This window comes from Dysidea avara, chromosome 10 (assembly GCF_963678975.1).
Source record: "Dysidea avara chromosome 10, odDysAvar1.4, whole genome shotgun sequence".
NCBI classification, from domain to species: Eukaryota; Metazoa; Porifera; class Demospongiae; order Dictyoceratida; family Dysideidae; genus Dysidea; species Dysidea avara.
The window spans coordinates 26,578,762-26,598,209 of record NC_089281.1 but is presented as its reverse complement, the minus strand read 5'-3'; the positions used below and the strand labels follow the sequence as shown (position 1 = coordinate 26,598,209).

The following is a 19,448-nucleotide window of genomic DNA, read 5'->3' as shown; positions in this document are numbered from 1 at the left end:
ATACTGAATACTTCACGATACTTTCACACTCTACTTAAACCACACACACACACACACATACTGTGATGCACTTCATAATAATATTAAACTTTGTTAAAACAAGGTACATCAAGACAAGTGTTACAAAACCAACAAGTACTGGTAAGTCAAGCGATACAAAACCAACAAAGTAACAACAAGTCATTGACAAGACTACAGTGGTACAAAACCAACAATAAACAGTAAGTCAAGTGGTACAAAGTAACAATAAGTCAAGTGTCAAATAACAATATACTAAAATTTACAAACAATGGGTACATCACTCCAACAGGTACTGTAGGATAAAAGTAGGTATAGAACATAAGCATTACCTTAACCACAAGTTTCTATTATTGTAGATTCTCTACTAAGAAGACTAGCATGTTCACAGATGCTGACAAGCTCGTTTCACATTTGAGACATGACCTGCAATACTGAAAGCCCTCTCAGATGGGACTGATGTAGCTGGGATGGCTAAGTACTTCTTAGCCAACTTGCTCAAAATGGGGAACCTTACAGCATTGTACTTCCACCAAGTCAATGGGTACTCCTCTTTTTCATCTACAGTCACTGCACCATCTTGGTATCGTTTCACTTCTGAATTAGCTTTTCGATAAGCTGTTATTGTCTATTCTTGGTCATCAGGGTCAATGATGTCTCCAGAGTTTGTATTCTCCTTGTAACTTCTTTGATTTTTTTACTGGGAGGAGGCTTATCTCTCTCATCATCATCATCTAAATGAGTTATATCTGACAGGTCTACTTCGCTCTCTATGATAGCTTCAGCTTCATCACAAACAGCACTCTTTACTTCATCTCTCCTTGTTTCAGACAAGTAAGGTAAACTCTTCATCCTATGATCTAAAAATGCAGCTTTGCACAAAAACATTTCAACACTGCCAGTATATCGGTTCTGTAAATTCAGCCGCATTGTAGATTTAATTGCTTTCTGTTGTGACGTGTTGTTGTCTTGTTCAACTAAAGTAACATTCAATAATTTATGCAATATAGGTCGGACGGAAAATATTTTCACCCACTTCTGAGCACTGATTCCTTCTGTGACAGTAACTAAAGGCTTCATGATTTCTACATACGTACGTTTCCATGACTGCAAATTCAGAATCCAATGACATTAGATCACCCTTCTTCAAAGCAAGAAGTGTTGCACACAAGGCTGCTGCTGCTGCTCTAGCACTCTTTTAATCATGTAGTAGGTGGAATTCCACCTAGTGACAACATCACCAATTAAGCAATGAGTGCATATTTCAAGTCTTCTTGCTTTGTTTTTAGCATGTAACTAGACTTGGACAAATGATGAAAGTGTGATACCAGACGACGACAATGAGCAACAGTTTTAGAGACTACTGGCAATGCTAAAACCTTTTCCACTGCTAATTTCAAGATATGGCTCAGGCAAGGAATGTGTGATTTGTTGATAGAGCACGGACTACATTAGAGCAATTACCTGTTGTGGCTGCAACAATGTTGTCCAATGAAAGCGCCCATTGATGAAGATAGCTTTTAACTCTTCAGCCACATTCTCAGCTGTGTAACTGTCAGGAAATCCTTTGGTTTCCAACAGGTGACTCCTCAGTATGAAATCAGCTGAGACATAATAAATAGTAAGGCAGCAATAAGAGTTATTAGCCCTAGATGTCCACAAGTCAGTGGCAATGGCATAGTGATCCCTGTCACCAATAGACTATACAAGACACATTATATGCTTCTTTTCTACTTCATACAATTTTGGCATGTAGTTAGTGGCAATGGTCTTTCTGTCAGGTGGAAAATACCTTGGCTCAAAGGTGTGCAACATGTTTATAAACCTGGGATCATTTATGGTGTCATAAGGCTGCATGCTTTTCCCAATGAAATAGCACACACTCTTGGTTAACTGAATCCATCTGTTGGAGTTTCAAGCAATAGGTATCACATCCTTCAGAACCAACAATTTTTGGCTGTTTACTAGAGGAAGCACCACCATCACTCTTCTCCTTCACCTTTTCAGCCTCAACTTCTAGTAACTCTTGAAATTCTTTTTTATGGTCTTGTTCAAGGTGAGACCTTAAATTTGATGTATTTCCACAATATTTTAATGCTTTCTTACACAACTTACAACAAACATCTATGCACTTCTTTTTGTCCGTTTCAATGAACTTTCCATTCCTATCAGGAAACCCAAAATGCTTCCATACTTCACTTGTAGAGCCTTCTAATGGCAGTAATTCAACAGTACTCTCACTAACTTTGCGAGTTCGATTAGCATGTGTAGTCACCATTTTCACTATAACTATGCGCATTTGTGGATATAATTTAAAATCGTGATAGTTAGTAACACACTATCGCGATTGTGATACTTTGGAAATATCGCGATAGATTGCTCAAACAGTAGTATTGCTCAGCCCTACTGTAGATAGCTCAACTACAAACAAGTCACCCTGTAGAGAGTTCAGCTACAAACAAATCACCCTGTAGAGAGTTCAGCAACAAACAAGCCACGCTGTAGACTTCAGCTACAAACAAGTTACCTTGTAGAGATTTCTGCTACAAGGTAGTCTAGAGAGTATATATGATAATTTCCATACAGTATTAATTTTTGTAAAATAAAGCATTAATATAAAAAGTATCCAGAGGATTCAGGTATTGATGTCTTCTTCCTTTCTGCAGTAAAAAAAAGACAAGTAAAAGAACTACAAAACTGGCCACAGGCTGGCTTTGGAGTATAAAAATACAAAAAGAAGTGATATCTATACAAAAACAGCCAAACTGTGAAAAAAAGGGTGAGGCCCCCAAAAAAGCCAGGGTGAAAAATGATGTGAAATCAAAGGTGGCAGTCAAGAAATGGCTGTGATGGTAGGTTAATGGCAAAAAATTTTAATAACGACAATTCAGGTGAATTTAGTGCCAAATCTTAGGAGAAGATAACACAAATTCACCTGAATTGTTATTAAAATTTTTGCCATCATAGTCATTTCTTGGCTTTCAACTGTTGATTTCACATCATTTTTCATCCTCACTTTTTTGGGGGCCACACCCTTTTTTCACAGCTTGGATGTTTTTGTATAGATGCTGTTTACAAAAAAATGAGTATCCATAACTGTCGATTATAGATGATTTACAATAACTGGTATATGCAAAAATAATGAGAATTATCTGAGCAATATGCCACATGTAATAATCCATACTCCATAGTAGGTGAACTGCTTGTAACTAATGTAGATAAGATTATATGAGGTCAAATTGAACATCAAGGCATAGTGATTAATAGTACTACAGTTTATAAGGAGAGAAAGCAGTAGAACTGCACTTAGCAAAGATATTATACCATGTTGATAAATTACAGAAATTTTTGTTTTAACAATCTGTGTGCATTATCAGTACGCAATGGTTAACAAGTAACTGTACCTCATCAGTACTGTCTTCACTATCAACCACAAATGCTAATGATCCAATCCTAACATCATCACTAGTGGCTAGTAGTGGTTCAGGATACACCAACACTTCAAGTATTCCACTAGAGTACAAGTAGTCACTGTGTACTGGTACTTTACTACTGATCAGCTCCACCACACACTTTGGGATAGTCCAGTATATTATGGTAGGGTTGGGTCTGACTGCTAATAACTGCAGACAGTGTAGTGTGATGTCACACTTCTCAACCATCAGTGACCTCATGTCATACACATACTGGAGTGTACAGTTATACAGTTCCTGATCACACCTGATGGCTAGTACTGTATGTGTACTGGTAAGATCGGTAGGAATCATATTTGATGACAGGTGTGGTATTGGGTAGGAAGCAATCAGCTCTGTACAGTTTAATTGGGAGTCAAACTCATCAAGCAATCTGATAGCATCTTTGGAAGAGCTACTAAGTACCCTGAGGGTTGAGTAATCACTCCAAGTAAAATAAGCAGACAAACTCCACAATAGAATGGATGTATTCTTGAATCCATTAAATATCTTCATCTGATCATCAGAAAACATGTTGATACAGTGAACATCACTGGCCTTCATCTCTCTACACTGCTTGAGGAATTGCTCATGATCATGTTGATATAACAATTCCCTTATTTGATCAACAAGATGAGAGAACACAATATGTACTGATGTTGTACTGATGTATAAATACTGATCATGTGATGCAATTGCTGGCTTGTTGATGTCACCATCATGTGATCCACTTTTAGCAGAGGCATCAGACTGCAAACCTATAAAACAAACATAATGATTTTATAGACACATACAGGCTATATCCAGCGTTAGTAAGTTAATAAGAAAATGCATAATTAAAATTTTGATGTATCATATATAGTCCCTTTTACATTTTAAAAGAAAAAGTTTCCCATTATAGGTACAGCAGGAAACGTGTAAAAAGTCATGCACTCTATATATACAAAATTTGTTACAAAATTCATGCACTTACACTGATCAACTTGAAATCTAGCGCACACAAAGGTTGTCTAAAGAAAAATTAATGTATTACTCTAAACATTTATAAGATTATGAATGATCGGTGTAAGTGTGAGGCTGATTTCTAGTCATACAAACAGTTAATCTATAATTTATGTAAGCACACTCATACCTATTTTCAACTGTGAACCAATCTCTGGACACAACTCTTGTACCAGGTCACAGAATACCAACAGCTGTTTAGTACCCATGCATCTGGCATAATCCAACATAAGGCTTTTTCTCTGGTAAACACTGTATCCAGTGGAGATGAGGTTGTGGTCCTGATCAGTCAGTAATCCGCTAGAAAACATCTTATCCATCAACTGATCAATGTCACTATCTCTCATCAACAAGCCATGATAATAACCAATCAGTAGTTTTGGAGTTGGTATCATTGCTAGAGCATGCAACAAGCATACATAAAATCTAAGCACCAATAAAGGTCTACGTATAATAAAATTCTGCACCCTAACAAGAGTAAACTTAAATGTACACACATGCATGCAGTGCAACCTTTGATAGCATCATGAATTATAAAGGTATATGCTAGCTTTGCAAATTTACAGGTATATTTAGTGGATGTTTCTAGTGTCCATTCTCCTGAGCATGTGAGGCACAGCACATCTCCATGAGTGCATGTGGGCAATGGCATATATTTTCTAGATTCTGCCAATGAAAACATGGAGCCACCATACACGTAGGTTAATTTAACTGTAGAGTGATGTTTTGCTCTTTAATCGCCAAGTGTTACCAAGGGTTAGTGGCAGACTGAAAATTTGCAATATGTGAAAGTGTATAATGTGTGCAGTGTACCAATATAGGTGACAATATCACTTATTGGAGAGCGGGGTGTAAGCAAGCAAGCAATGAGGTGCAATAATGATGTTTATGTACCCATGTGGAGTGATTTTCATGCACGGGTTGTACTTAAAGTCTAAAATAGCAGTTTGTATCAGTGGTGAACAGTGTAAAGTAAAGTTCTATCCAGTGACTGAGCATATAGTAAAATAACAAGGACAAATCCCTATACTTTAGCAAAATTCACTGCAGTAAATATACAAAACATTACTTTTTAAAATAAATGTATATGTACATGTAAAAAAAACTTATTTACTAACCATGGATTTTCCTTTGCTCCAACATAAAAAAATGTGGGTGATGAACTATCCATGCCCCAATTTGTAAGAAATTATCTTGCCGTGAGTCCTGAGGAACAGCTAGCAAGGACAAGAATGCTTGATAAACTTCATCAGTTGATATAAGCCAGGAAATTGTTAGAGATCCTTCATTGATCTCCATGATATCTAAAGCTATGTTTTTAATCAATTGTGGTGCACATTGTGTAATAACTTCTTTCACTGTCACATTATCAGGATCTTTATCACAAAAAACAGATTTTAATTTGCTATAATACTTGTTTTTCACCTGTCGGTATGATGGAATATCATCCCAAACTTGACGCAGTGTTCTGGAATAGATAGCATCCTTGTAATCTTGTACTATCCTCTCAAGTTTGTTGTTTCCTGAAGCAACAGTCACTGCAGTAGCTATTGTTTCTAAAAACTTTATGTTAATCCAATTAAAAAACATGCTATTTCCATCAAGATATTGAAAGAGACCATGAATGTTATGTGTCCCTTCAATTGCTGTTTTCATCTCTCTATGTTTAGCTCTGCTGATACACCGACTCTTAACAACTTGAAAACATGAAGAAGTTTCAAGTTCAATTTGAAATTTGCTGGTCAAAGCAGAAAATGCAAGAGAAACGTCCTTGTATTTCTCAAAGTTTATACCACCATTATCTACTACAAATAAAACAAATAGACATTATTTTACATGCAACATTGTCATGCTTACTTTCTTTATCAGAAGATTTCATATCAGGGGACAACACTACACACAAAAGTAACCATTATAGTGCAAGCTTTGCTGTAAACTGGAACACACATAACACACACAATTCTTCGCTTATTTGCTATAGCTGATACAGATCACATGATCTTTCAAAAAGGAAAGGACAGGCAATAACAAGCTCCATTGAAATTATGGCAGCAGCAGCAGCAGTGTGCCCTGGACATAGGACAAAGCCCCACCAAGCTGTGCCTTCATATGTACATGCAAATTCAAAATGTTAATTGTCCCATAAGTGACTTGCAAACCCTCTGCAGAGACATGGTATACCAGTAGGATGGACACACAGGGACAATCCTGTAACTGTCATCAGCATTTAGCTTGCTAATAGCAAGACTAGAAAGAGTTCATGATAGTAAGTATTATGAACTCTTGCTATAATAGCCACACATCGTGAGGGTCACAATGAATGGTGTTCATCAAAGAAACATGCACATACACAAACACACACCACATACACACACACTACAATAGCACAAATACATGCATGATATATATACTATCATATAAATACTATGCAGTGTATAATCCATACTATAATGTAATAACAGATGTCTCAAATACACACATCTATAAATAAAGTTACATGTTAAGTTGCACTAACTGATGGTAGTGAACAGGTGAGTGTTAGCTGCTTAAAATGATTGCACTGCTGCTGAAAATACATTCAACCATTACAATAATATATTTATAATTACACAAGATGTAATTTTAAAAGCCACAGGCAAATTGACTCAATATCAATTATTCCACAACCTACCACTAAATTTCTTTTCCAAGTCAGCAGCTAAACTAATCAGTTCCACACCACGTGATCTCAACGCTGCTATCAAGTGATGCCAGTTAGCATTTGGATGAGTTTGAAGCCAGTAACGGAACATTTTGTAGCAGCAGGTATCCACATCACGTTCATTAGATTCAATCAGCTGCAGTTTATTCTCCTGATCCACTTCTAGTAGTTGCACTCCTAGCCTGTACCACTTGTCTCCCACATAAGGGATCACAAGGTTTTGGAGGTATTTCATTGCTGGTGTAGAATCAGCTATATAGAAAAAAAGGATGCTAACAACCCAAGGCCCACTATCTACAGTGAATATTCAAATATCTCAGTATTTTGCCATATAATAAAAAAATAATAATTTGAGCCAGATATACATGGATATAAGTACTTAGCAGAAAGTATACTACATAAATTCTATCAATGTTTCAGCATTAAATTCGTCATTAGAGTGCCATTAAAATGATATACTATGTACTTTGTCATGTGAATCTACATGCATTAATCCCTTTATACCTTTTCATTTGTATAGTTATTTTTAAACTTAAAACAATCAGGACATTGGTATTATAGAATGCATGAAGGAAAGTATGTAATGGCTTGACGCATGTTGTTGTTAAAGATGTGCCTGGTAATCTGTAAAGAAATGCAGCCACAGGAAGTTTTTTTGAGGTTTGTATGCTGGCCTTACAACATATACACATGACTATAAGATATGGCAAATATCACCATACGATGTATGCTTTTAGCTTGGTTCATGCATGCAACAACTACTTTAATAAAGCATGCAAATTAGGTGGAAATGAAAAACTAATCTCATTATTTATGATAAGTATAAGATTACCCATCAGAATTCCCTTATAAGCCATCTGTGTTGAAGAGAATAGTGAGTATCTTTTATACTTTTAGTGATACATATATTTTGAACGTTTACCTATAAGCAATGACTTCTCAACAAAATTGTGGGATAATTGTGATGCAAAAATGATTGAAATACTATATAATGAAAAAGTCTAGCAATACGGATCAAATAAAAAAAGCAATTCAATTTCTTGCTATGGAACTATAGCCAACCAGCAAAAATTCGATTTTAAACATCATCATGTCAACATTTTTGACGTGTTGAACGCTTCCAGAGAATGGAAGCATTTTTTTAGGTTTCTTGAGATTGAGAGATGGTCGATGTTCTTCACTAGTACTTTGACCTATATATGACTGAACTTAAATAATGGTTGTCACTTCCTAGTGTAGGATCAGGCAAAGGATTAAGTTTTTTGAATTGTCTTCAGATAATCGACAAATGGTGCGTTCTAAAGAACGACATTTACGGATCTCAAAAGAGTAGTACTGTTTCCTACAGTAATGTTGTATGAATTCCTTCAGTTTTGGGTGATTAGGTAGAGATATTTTGTTAATAGATGTATTTACTGTTGCATTGTCAACTTGTCTAAGCACAGTTAAAGACTGGTCCATAGCTTCAACATTAAAAACATTAAAACTTTCTCCTCTTAATTGAAGTCTTGATAGGACTTGTGTAAGACAAATTTTTGGACTATTAACTGAATCAACTATGGCCTTTTCACTGCAACTGTAATCTCTTTCATGTTTCCAGCCTTTTCCAATAGCTGCTCATTATCATCATTCATTTCATTCTGTGCCAGCCCAACACATTGAAGCCCTAGGTTGATGACTGACATTATACGTTCCACTGGGTTTCTCCAGTCTAATTGTGAAAACAATGAAATCAGGGATAACTGTACAGCAATAAAAGGAAATCGGTGGTCAGGACCCCCATCAGTGTATAAAAATAAAACCGGCTTTGATTGAACATGGACTGGACGACTCAAAGGTACAGTATATGACCGTATTAAAGCCGGGCTCAAATACACGCAGGGGCTCAAATATACGCCGGGTACAGCTAGGAGACTGTCATAATAAACGCCGGGGCTCATTTAAACGCCGGGGTGCTAATAATATGTACTGAAAGGGATTCTAAACTCGTGTCAGCTGCTAACTATACAGTGATGTCTTGTCTTGTTCGACTATGCCTTCTCTTCTGGTGATGGCCATAGCGTATTTATCGTGGTCATTGTCATCTTTCCACCCGACTTCCAATGTTTCACCCAGCAGAGGAGTCCAAATGAGTTTATGTACGTGATGGGCTATGGATTTCGTATTTCGTAGGTACTTGTACTGACACCTGTCATTCTCAACGAGTGGCTAGTAAGAAATAAACGCCCGGGTCCAAATTAATGCCGGTCTCGTTTAAACGCCGGGTCAAAAATGATTTATAGGAAATAAACGCCCGGGCTTCTATACGGTCATATACGGTATCTTCCTTTAAGCTAATGTGGACTTTACCTGAATACCAAGAGCTTTGTAAAGTCATGATCAGCAACTGAAAATTCTGAGCTGGGTGCTGTTAACACATGATGTCCATGCTCAGCTGCTGCTACTGGGACATCAGGCTCACCAATTTTTATTCTATATTTATCATCAAGACAATTAAACAAGCAGTGCTCCCTAACAAGCACTGCATATTCTCTCAAATATCGAAAAACACCAGCTGTATAATAGCAATCTAGATGATTTTTTCTGAACTGATGCTGGTGAACTTTGAAGCGAACTTTAAAATGACCTGTGTGGTGGAGAGCTTTTTTAGAATTTGGCATTTTTGGCCAAAACTGTAATCTAATCCATTCTACACTGGGGAATTTTAGTGTCTGTTGGACATCTTGCTGCTACTTAGTCTCGGAAGTCATGGATAGATATAGCACTTGCAACGTGTGTGATACTTGTATGGCGATGATCATCCATGCACAGCTGTACCTACAACTATACCCAGAATTATTATGTCGAAGATCCATTACTATATGCGGATCTTCCATCTCAATTGCTTGCCTCACTCGTTTGTCAATTTGTGCCTGATCAGTTGTGTCACTACTGGAGCAGTCACCTGTAAGATCTTCATAAAAGTATCTTTACTGCATGTGTTACTTGGCCAAACTTTTGAATAAATTCTTGAATCATTTTGAATCACTATCCTTGTGTGATAAACTGGAATGTGCTTTTTTATTTCTTCAATGACCATTTGGCTGTTTTTGAATACTTGATCAAGGAAATTATCTGGTACATGCCAAATAAAATATGAATTTCCAACTTGAGTAGATGAGTAACAATGCAGAAACAGATAAACCTGCTTTAAGCTTCTTAACCATAAAATATTTTTTTCTGGCTATCAGAGGGTAGATAAGGATGCAAGTCAATTAGGGAGTAAGGACCTCCCTTCGAAAGCTGTTCACAGACATCTCAAAACTCAGTACAAACACTCCCAACTGGCTTTAAATACATAACATCCATACAACCTTCAATGGATCTCCAGGGTGTACCAGATGAATTTTTCATGACTTTGTTTTTACCTTGAATTTCACATGCATATTGATGCAAAGTGCTTGCCAGCAGCTCACAGCTTTGCCTTGTAGATGCCCACTTTTCTCTAAATAACTTTGTACTCAAGCTCTCAACGATATCAGCAGACATGTTACTCACTAAACGTTTATGATGCTTTGACAGTTCAGGAATATTGTAACCCTAAAAATCTTTAAAGCAAGCAGGAATCTGATATCCACGACTAGAAATGGTACAATGGTGTCCATCGATATACCATAACACCTCACACAGTGATTTTACAAAATTAGTGCCTGATGAATTAACCTCATCAGAATTCCAATAAAGTTTTTTTCATTTCAAGGTAGCGAATAATTTTATTATATAACTTATCCTTTTTATTTCTTTCCGGAATACATAATGGCACTCTTTTCCTTGATATTTCTAACTAAGACTGTTTCAAAATATCAAATGCATTTGGATGTTGTGCTGTCACAACACATACATCTTCTGAAAGATGAACAATAAATCTCACGAACTTTCCAAACTCCTGTACTACTGAATTTACTGCTAAATCAGGGTTATCCTTTAAAGATAAAGATTCCTTGCTGCTACCAACTAATACTTCTGCAATCTGTGTAGTAGAAATCTTAACTTATTTGCTCTACACATTCAAGTATTCGTACCCAGATTTGGCAAAATTGATCATATGGGTGCAAAAAGAAGCCAAATTAATACCAACATAAGATTTTTAGGCTCTCTGGCCATCAATTTGCACACAGTAAAAGTCTTCAAATCATCCAGTCTGTTTATGGCAGCTATGCTTTTGTCAGCTTACAGAAGTGCCCCAGGCATGTTTGTGGTTCTGTGAGGTCACTGGGTTGGCTAGATCAGCCTGGACAGGCAAGTTGAGTGGACCAATAGTACAATAATTGATTTTAGCCCATACAGTACCCCCTGCTGGGTTTCAATTTGGTTTTGGGACTATACCCACTATCCCAAACTATTTTGTAACTTAAATGGTGCTAACCCTGTCGTTTACACCCCTATCAGAGACCTTGCAATACAGTTATTAAGCCAATGGAAAAAACTATGGGGATACCTTTGCCTAGTGCTCCAGATTCTTTAAAACTTTTATTGCGTGGCTGCCATGCCTAGTGAGTTTTAACAATTACTTTCCCAAAATCCGTTTACATATTAACACAGTTTCTACTTTTAATATTCTAATATAGCACTCACTGTTGGTACCCCAGTAGTTGTTGATCCTCCAGAAAGCATTTGAACCAACACACAAGTAAAAAATTCACGAATGGTGTCTGTATCCAAATGAGATTGTACATTTTCCCATGGAAGTAACATTTTTCTATGCGATACATCGACTACAGTAACACACAAATGAACCATGCTGTTATCACGTGCAATAATGAGTGTGCATGTGCATAAGATGCGGGCGGTTGATGAGAAACAAGTTATCTCATTTGTAGTGGCCTTAGCTAATCTTGATCATGCAATTGTTGGTCTTTTTGTTGTATCTTTGTGGTCTTTAGCTTGATTTCTTTCAAACTAAAAAGGTTTGAGGTTCAATATGTAACCTATCTACACACTGATTTTCAGCTTCTTCCCATAAGCGGTTTACCCTGCAAGCGTGACAACATATTGGCATTACTTTTTGTGAATAATCGCTAATAACTCCTCGACTACTAATCGTATTCCAGCCAAACTTGGTACTAAGATCTGCCTTTATACCCCCCCCCCCCCCCCCCATCTGTGTGCCAAATTTCAAGGCAATCGGATATGACATTTGCGTTTTATGGCAGTTTTTTGCAAGTGTGCGAAAAGAGGAAGAAAAGAGAAAAAAAAGAAATTAAACCAAGTCTCGTATCTCGGGAATGCTTGAAACGATTGTGCTGAAATTTGAATTAATTGGTATGTGGAGTACTGATATTGGCAGGCGTGTCCACAGCAAAAATTGTGCTGCTTCATAATACGAAGCTACAAATGTGTGAATTCGCGTTTTTTTTCTTCCTGTCAATATACTCACGGTGTGGCTCGCCAGCTCTCTTGGCAGCATGACACTATCTTGATCACAGTGTGGCATGTCGGCTTTCTTGGCTGCATGACACACTACCGTGTGTCTTGATATAAGAAAAAATCTGAAGAAACTAAGCCAATTAAGTCTCACATCTTAGGAATGCTTGAAGCGATTTTGCTGAAATTTGGTATGTGGAGTACTGATGTTGGTGGGCGTGTCCACAGCAAAAATCGTCTTGTTTTGTAATGGCAGCACAGAGCTACGAATGTGTGAAAACCGCATTCTCTTTTTTCCTGTCAATATACTCACGGTGTTGCATACCGGCTTCTTGACCACACAACTCACTACCGTGTGTCTTGATAGAGTATTCATTAGTGTTTGAATAGGTATAATGATACAAATACAAGACTAACCGAAATAAGTAGCAGCTAAATCTTAAGTTTTTTATTTAAATTGATAAGGTCACTACAATATCTGACCAGCCACAAACCATGCAAAATTGACATTTGTGAGACTTAAAGGGAACAAAGCATGTATTGAAAATCACTTATACCACCCACGAAACCATGAATTTAAAGCATTTTAATATTCAGCTGTCAGCGGCTGGGGGATATGCCCCCAGACCCCTGCATCTATACCTCACTACCAAATCTGAAAACTACCTTGGAAAAATCCTGGAGATGCTCCTAATACTAATTGTACTCTCTAGAATTCCTATGGATATAGTTACATGAAAATAACAAGGAGAAAACATCCTGACCACCTGGTAGACTCCTGTAAGTGTTCGAGCGTAAATCGGATGGCTGCAGGTTCGAGGCCACCTAGGTCCAGTCATGGATTTTTTCTCCTTTCTCCAACTTTTCAAACACACCTTAAGTAGCTAAAGTCTTTGAGCAGGCTGTAGGACCAGGTGCCCTACAGACCTTCAGCACTTGTGCTGTAAAGCATTAATAAATTAATAAATAAACAATCTTTAACCAAATTTTTGAAAATCCTTGATCTACTCACACACTGACTTTTCACCATGATAGCCCCAATACACACACCACAGCCTTACCACTGAGTTGCTTGGGCTGCTTTTCATGAGTGGATTTCTACAGGCATGTGCCAGTCACTGGGAATGCTCTGGCACCTTGTAATGCCACTGGCTAGTTGGAACTAGCTGGAGGCATGGACACCCTTGGACAGTTGCCCAGATAATTTCTACATACATTCTCTCAATTTGAGTGGTCTTTTAGAGCCTGGTATTTAGGCAGGAGAGACTCCATATGACCTGCTTAGTCATTATCTGATGATATACCAATTGCCCACACCCATGGTGGTGTGCCTGTGTTACAGATACTATCATGAAAAGCGCTGCTCAAAATCATTATATCAGTAGCTAGCTTGCTGTGGGTTAAACACTATGGTTGGCTGCAGGTGAAAAGTTCAAATTCATAGCTTTTGGTCTTGCTAAGCTGTGCTGGTTTAAATTTGTGTATCTCACAATCTGTTGATCTACGTCCATTGATGGTTTTCTAAATATAGACATAGTGCTCACCTTCCAGTGCCTATATTATACTGCATGGTAAAGGCCAAGACATTCACTGTTTCCCATTACCTTAAGAGTAATAAAGGTAGTGAGGGAAAGCAGTTATTAATAAATAAAATTTCATTATTTGATGAGCCTTCAGAATGACATGTACAATACACTGTCCTAGTTTCAAACGACAACATGAAGAAATTAAGCAACAAGTAAGGCTTCTTGAATCTCTATAATCTCTCCCAGTAAATTTGATTGCTGTAGTAGAATAACTAAGTGTTATGAGTGCATGGCTGCTGCTTTATTAGAGTACCTCGATTTTGGCACAGAAATAATATTTTGTATTTCTAAATCTGGGAAAAGTGGAATGTAGGGGGAGGGGGGAGAATGAATTAATAAATGGCCAACAATCATGTACTACCGTATGCAAGGAAATTTTGACGTAAGAAAAATTTGATGAATTCAGACTTCAGCAGATTTGACGAATAAAATGTTGACGAAAATCAAGAAATTGAAGGCAAAACCTGTACTTTTAAGGGTGCTTATAAACATTTGACGAATTTAAATCTGACGAATTAAACCGATTCGTCAAATTTGTCAAATTTTTTTGATGTTAAAATGTCCTTGTGTACGGTAGCAGACACCTGAAAATTTAACTGACAATGTATATCTGGAACAATTTACTATATATTAGTCTTGCCAGTAACTTGAAGAGTTCAGTGTAGCTATATGCACATTTTTTGATGTATCATAGATTTTAGAGGCGCGTAGCGCCGACGCTACGCGCCTCTAAAATCTATGGATGTACATAGCTAAAGGGTCATTTGTGAAGGGCACTGCTAACAAGTAGCATTTTTTTACAGCTAGCTACTGGTGTAATAAGAGTTCGAACCTTGTTCATGCAGTCACTGCAGGCTTTAATATAGCTAGTCCATGGAGCATACAATACACATGAAATGCTACTGAGCAATGGCGGATCCAGGATGGGGCATTTGGGGCAAATGCCCCCCCCCCCCCCACCCTCCCTAACCTATAGTGGAGGAGCCAGCCATACTTCTGATTAAAATAGCAACTAAACTTTGTCAGGCCAAGAAACTCATGAAAATATGCACATTTTACTAGCATTTATTACAATTTCACCTGAAACCAAAACGAACCGAAATCAAACTAGCCGTGAAATTGTCTTTCAGCACCTTCGTACGTACTAAGCGCCTCTAAAAATAATTATCGCGTCGCAGTTGTTTAAGACATCCAGGGCCTTTAAAACAACTTGTAAGACTTTACAACTATCTGAAAAGGCCAAAATGGTAAAAATCAACAGTGAGACACTACTAAGAGGTGATTATTTGCTACTTCAAAAATGCAGCACTGAACTAGAGAATCTGGCTCTCCCCAACAAACGTATTGAGTGGGCATCAATTAGACGTTGTTCAAAATCAAGCTCTTCGTTTTATCGTCAAAAGTGACTACAGTCTTCGTTATGACGGAGTATGTCGCACCCGTTCAAGCGAGATAGACAACCTGACATCTCCCCACCAGCCAAGGAGGGCAAAACAATTCACTACGCGTGTGTTTCGTGCAGCGAGAACGTTGAAAATGACTGTATCAGTTGTGACTGGTGTGGACAGTGGGAGCACAGTAAATGTGCTGGCTTAACTGAAGATGAGCTGAAGGTACTTTTTAACATAAACTCACGTGTCAAGTTTTTCTGTAAACTTTGTCAGCCAAAAGTTGAAGTAGCGTTTAAATTTTTTGATGACATTCAGGAAAAACAGAACTCAATAGCTGCAAAGATGAATGTTACAGAAGAGAAGTTGACTAAATCTGTAGCTGACCTTAATTCACGATTTGAACAGTTTAACAAACAACTCACAGCTGCTGCCACCCAGCCAACAGCCTTGCAAAGCAAGGGAACACAAATGTCAACAGTAACCCCACAGAATTCAAGTGGTACATACAATCAGCCTGCACCTGTTAGCAAATTTACTGTGTCAAATAATTTTACAGATCGTAAATTCAATGTTGTGGTGTATGGTATCAAAGAAAGTCCTACTGGCACCCCGAGAAGTAGTCGTACCAAGTCAGACATTGATTCCTGTGTTAACATCCTGAACAAAGCTAATGGTGACATTAGTGATCTTTCTATTAGGGACTGCTTGCGTCTGGGAAAATTTAATTCATCTAGAACCAAACCAAGACCTCTACTAGTGAAACTATCTCGTGCTTTTGATGTAGCCACTGTCTTATCCAATAGATCTAAAATCCTTGAAGGCATACAAATCAAACCTGATATGAATAAAGAGGAAAAACTAAGAGAGCAAGTATTACTAAAGGAGCGTTGGAGCTTGATTTGTTCCGGAACTGACAAAAAACATATTAAAATTCGTCGTGCCAAACTCTATGTTAAAGGCCAAATTTATGGTGAAGTCATTAATTCAACTTTCATACCTAATCCCAGAACTGAATCGTTGAATTCTTCCAGCAACAATTCTACTATGGAAGTTGGAAATGGATCCGCATCCAACAATGATACACCTACATATTATGTCCAACCATTTACTAACAAATATCGGATGTACAGACCCTAAATGTCAAACAGTGTCAAGAATATAAACTCTTTTTCCTTCACTGTAAATTTATGGCACTTGGCTAATGTTTTGTAATTATGATTAATATCTGTGCGTTACAATCTTTTGTAGATTTCTGCACAGTACTTATATAATATAATAATAATAATAACCACTTACAACTTAGCCTGTTTGTGCCCCTCCCCTTGCCAACTCCTGGATCCGCCCCTGCTGAGCTACCTTTAAGTTCCATCTTCAGACAGCCAGCTCCCCGAGGAAGTCCGCGTCTCTCAAGTCAGTTCGTACTCCGGTTGAGTTCTACAGCAGCCAACCTGTATAGCTAAAGACATACTCCGTGTGGAGGATCGATTCTGTACAGCAAAGAAATACTGAAATACAATACAAATTACCTTTGCCGGCCGGTCTACTGAAATGTTCTCAAATAACGATAGCTAAACAACGATAGCTGACTGAAAACAAAAGGTCTTTTACGAAATCAGTCTAATATAGTCTGATCATTGATCTCCATCACTATAATCACCACGGTGCCGTCGTCCCCAGCCGCCCACGCGATTGATCACGCGAAGGTTTCCGCGTGATGGAGCGCGTGGGCGGCTGGGGACGAGACTACCGTTAGCTACAGAATCAACCTATTCTCGTACTTATTTTGACCATATAGTTCAATAGTGCACAAGGCCTTATTTTGAACTATGTGGTCGAAGTGTCTGGTAGAGGATATACGAATACTATCTGGGCGCTTGTACTGTTGTAGATCAGGATTCTCTAGCGGATACTGATCAGTTCAAATGTTTTCGTGATGACCGGGTGAACAGTATGTGGTAGTGATTGTGGAGAAGTGAGTCAGGGTGACTATGACAGTGATTGTTCAGTTGCTGAACCAGACCAGAAGCTGAGTGAAGGTGAATTCTCATTATAAAGGGAATGAGGGGTACGTACCTTGGTACGTACGGTCCAGCTTTCATGGGTATAGCTCCTAGCCTCCATCCTACCCATGCAAGTTTATGCCTTTCAGTGAGCTGGTCTATGGTGACTAGATCATTTACTAGACTGATGAAAATTAAGAAGCACTCCCATTTCCCCGCTTGTGTTGTGTTGGAACATGAATCTATGGTTGTAACTTCTGAACTTTGGGTACAGACAATTAAGAGTTGCTTCATCAGTCTGCAGCTAGTAGTGGCACAGGTATATCTGCTACCACTGAGGTTGGCTTCCACATTAGCAGATAAATAGGGTATGGCTTATAGCTAGTTGATACTTGAAGTGTAGGCTTTCTTTTTTCATTGTTGAGAGCAATGTACCTGTCATGTGTTATGCACCTATCAGTGTCCACCTCCCCACCTTGGAGTAGGGTGGGGCAGGGGATTTAACAAACTCTAGTGTCAAATTTCCTAGTGATGTGCCAATAAGAGATTTATCCCATTAGCCGATATTGAAATCAGTGGCCGATACCGATCCGATGTTTGCCAAAATTTCATACATTTTTGTTATTTTATTTTTGATGAAAACAGTGGCAGTAAAGTTAATCAACTAAGTAATCTGCTAATAATTACTGTTACTGATATTGCTGAAATTTGGCTGATAAACTGATTTCTGATTATTTACCAATTAATTGGTGCATCGCTAAAATTTCCCAGTGCTGGGACAAAGAAGCTTGTTGAAACCCCACTACGTCCCTACCTTTAAAGAGGGATGTTTGAGTTATCTGTAAAAAGGCTTACACTAGACTGATCCCAAGTCAATCACACAGTAGCATATGGAAAAATTGCAGCCTCAGAACCTCAAAAGAAGCAGAAATGTTTGTGAGGTATGCTTGACCATACCTTTTATATTACACTTGGGGTGGTTTTTATAGTGTTTAACATTAGTGGCAAGTGATATGTACCCTTTGCTTCCTTATATGTTTAGTATCCATGACTACTTATGTGTCTAGAATTGGTATTCCATAGCAGAAAGCATGGACTTGTTTTTGCACAGATTGATGGCTTACATGTGTGCTGTACTATAGTAACAGTTGTACTATCTTGTTGTGCTCTCTTGAAAGTCTGTGTGTATGTGTGTTTTCCACACAGAAATGTTTTCAACAGTTTTGCAATGCAGGTTACTGCAGTCTTCTACATAGCTATAGAATCTTAATTTTTTGTAACCTCTTCCATGGCCATTTTGTGTACATATGTAATGATATATGTATCAAACGCACACACGCGCGCATGCATGCAATGCACACACACACACACACACACACACACACACACACACACACACACACACACACACACACACACACACACACACACACACACACACACACACACACACACACACATGCACACACACACATTTTATTGCTGTACTTTGTATTGGTGAGGTCAAACGGAAGTGTGTACTTTATATCCATATTGTGCATCCGGCTGCACACTTCAAAGCTGCTAATCTAATCTGTGTTTGTTACACCTACATCTGTAGGAAAAGAAGTGCTGTATTAGCAGATCATGGACTGGTGAATCATGGATCAATGGATCATGTGAAAGGTAAAAGTGCATATAATTATTTAGTGTGTGTTTATGTGGCCGTATATTGTCATATGATCACTTAACAGCTGGACATCCCTTTTTCACTGAATCTTCACAATTGTTCACCAACGCCTTGTGTAGGCACTTTGGCAAATAATGTAACGTTATGTGCTTGTACCCAATTTCTTGCTTGTTTGAACAAAAAAATTATTGTGCATACCTACCCAGCTGTATTAGTGGGACCTGGC

General features: G+C 38.0%; 2 protein-coding genes across 2 annotated transcripts in view; one reads left to right on the top strand and one right to left on the bottom strand.

Annotated features, from left to right (window-relative positions):
- The window catches only part of LOC136237013 (uncharacterized), a 113,237-nt gene extending 96,413 nt beyond the window's left edge, over positions 1 to 16,824 (top strand). The window contains exon 2 of the mRNA XM_066027263.1: positions 15,575 to 16,824. Within this exon, the coding sequence (XP_065883335.1) occupies positions 15,593 to 16,690 (1,098 nt within the window). The 5' untranslated portion in view covers positions 15,575 to 15,592 and the 3' untranslated portion in view covers positions 16,691 to 16,824. The remainder of the gene's footprint in view (positions 1 to 15,574) is intronic.
- Positions 1 to 17,296, bottom strand: part of LOC136236873 (protein mono-ADP-ribosyltransferase PARP14-like) — a 290,930-nt gene extending 273,634 nt beyond the window's left edge. The window contains exons 1-7 of the mRNA XM_066027105.1: positions 17,080 to 17,296; positions 16,850 to 17,009; positions 7,144 to 7,425; positions 6,330 to 6,365; positions 5,591 to 6,277; positions 4,603 to 4,869; positions 3,423 to 4,228 (exon numbers count right to left, since the gene is read on the bottom strand). Coding sequence (XP_065883177.1) covers positions 3,423 to 4,228; positions 4,603 to 4,869; positions 5,591 to 6,277; positions 6,330 to 6,365; positions 7,144 to 7,425; positions 16,850 to 16,922 — 2,151 coding nt within the window. The 5' untranslated portion in view covers positions 16,923 to 17,009; positions 17,080 to 17,296. The remainder of the gene's footprint in view (positions 1 to 3,422; positions 4,229 to 4,602; positions 4,870 to 5,590; positions 6,278 to 6,329; positions 6,366 to 7,143; positions 7,426 to 16,849; positions 17,010 to 17,079) is intronic.
- Positions 17,297 to 19,448: the final 2,152 nt, after the last annotated feature.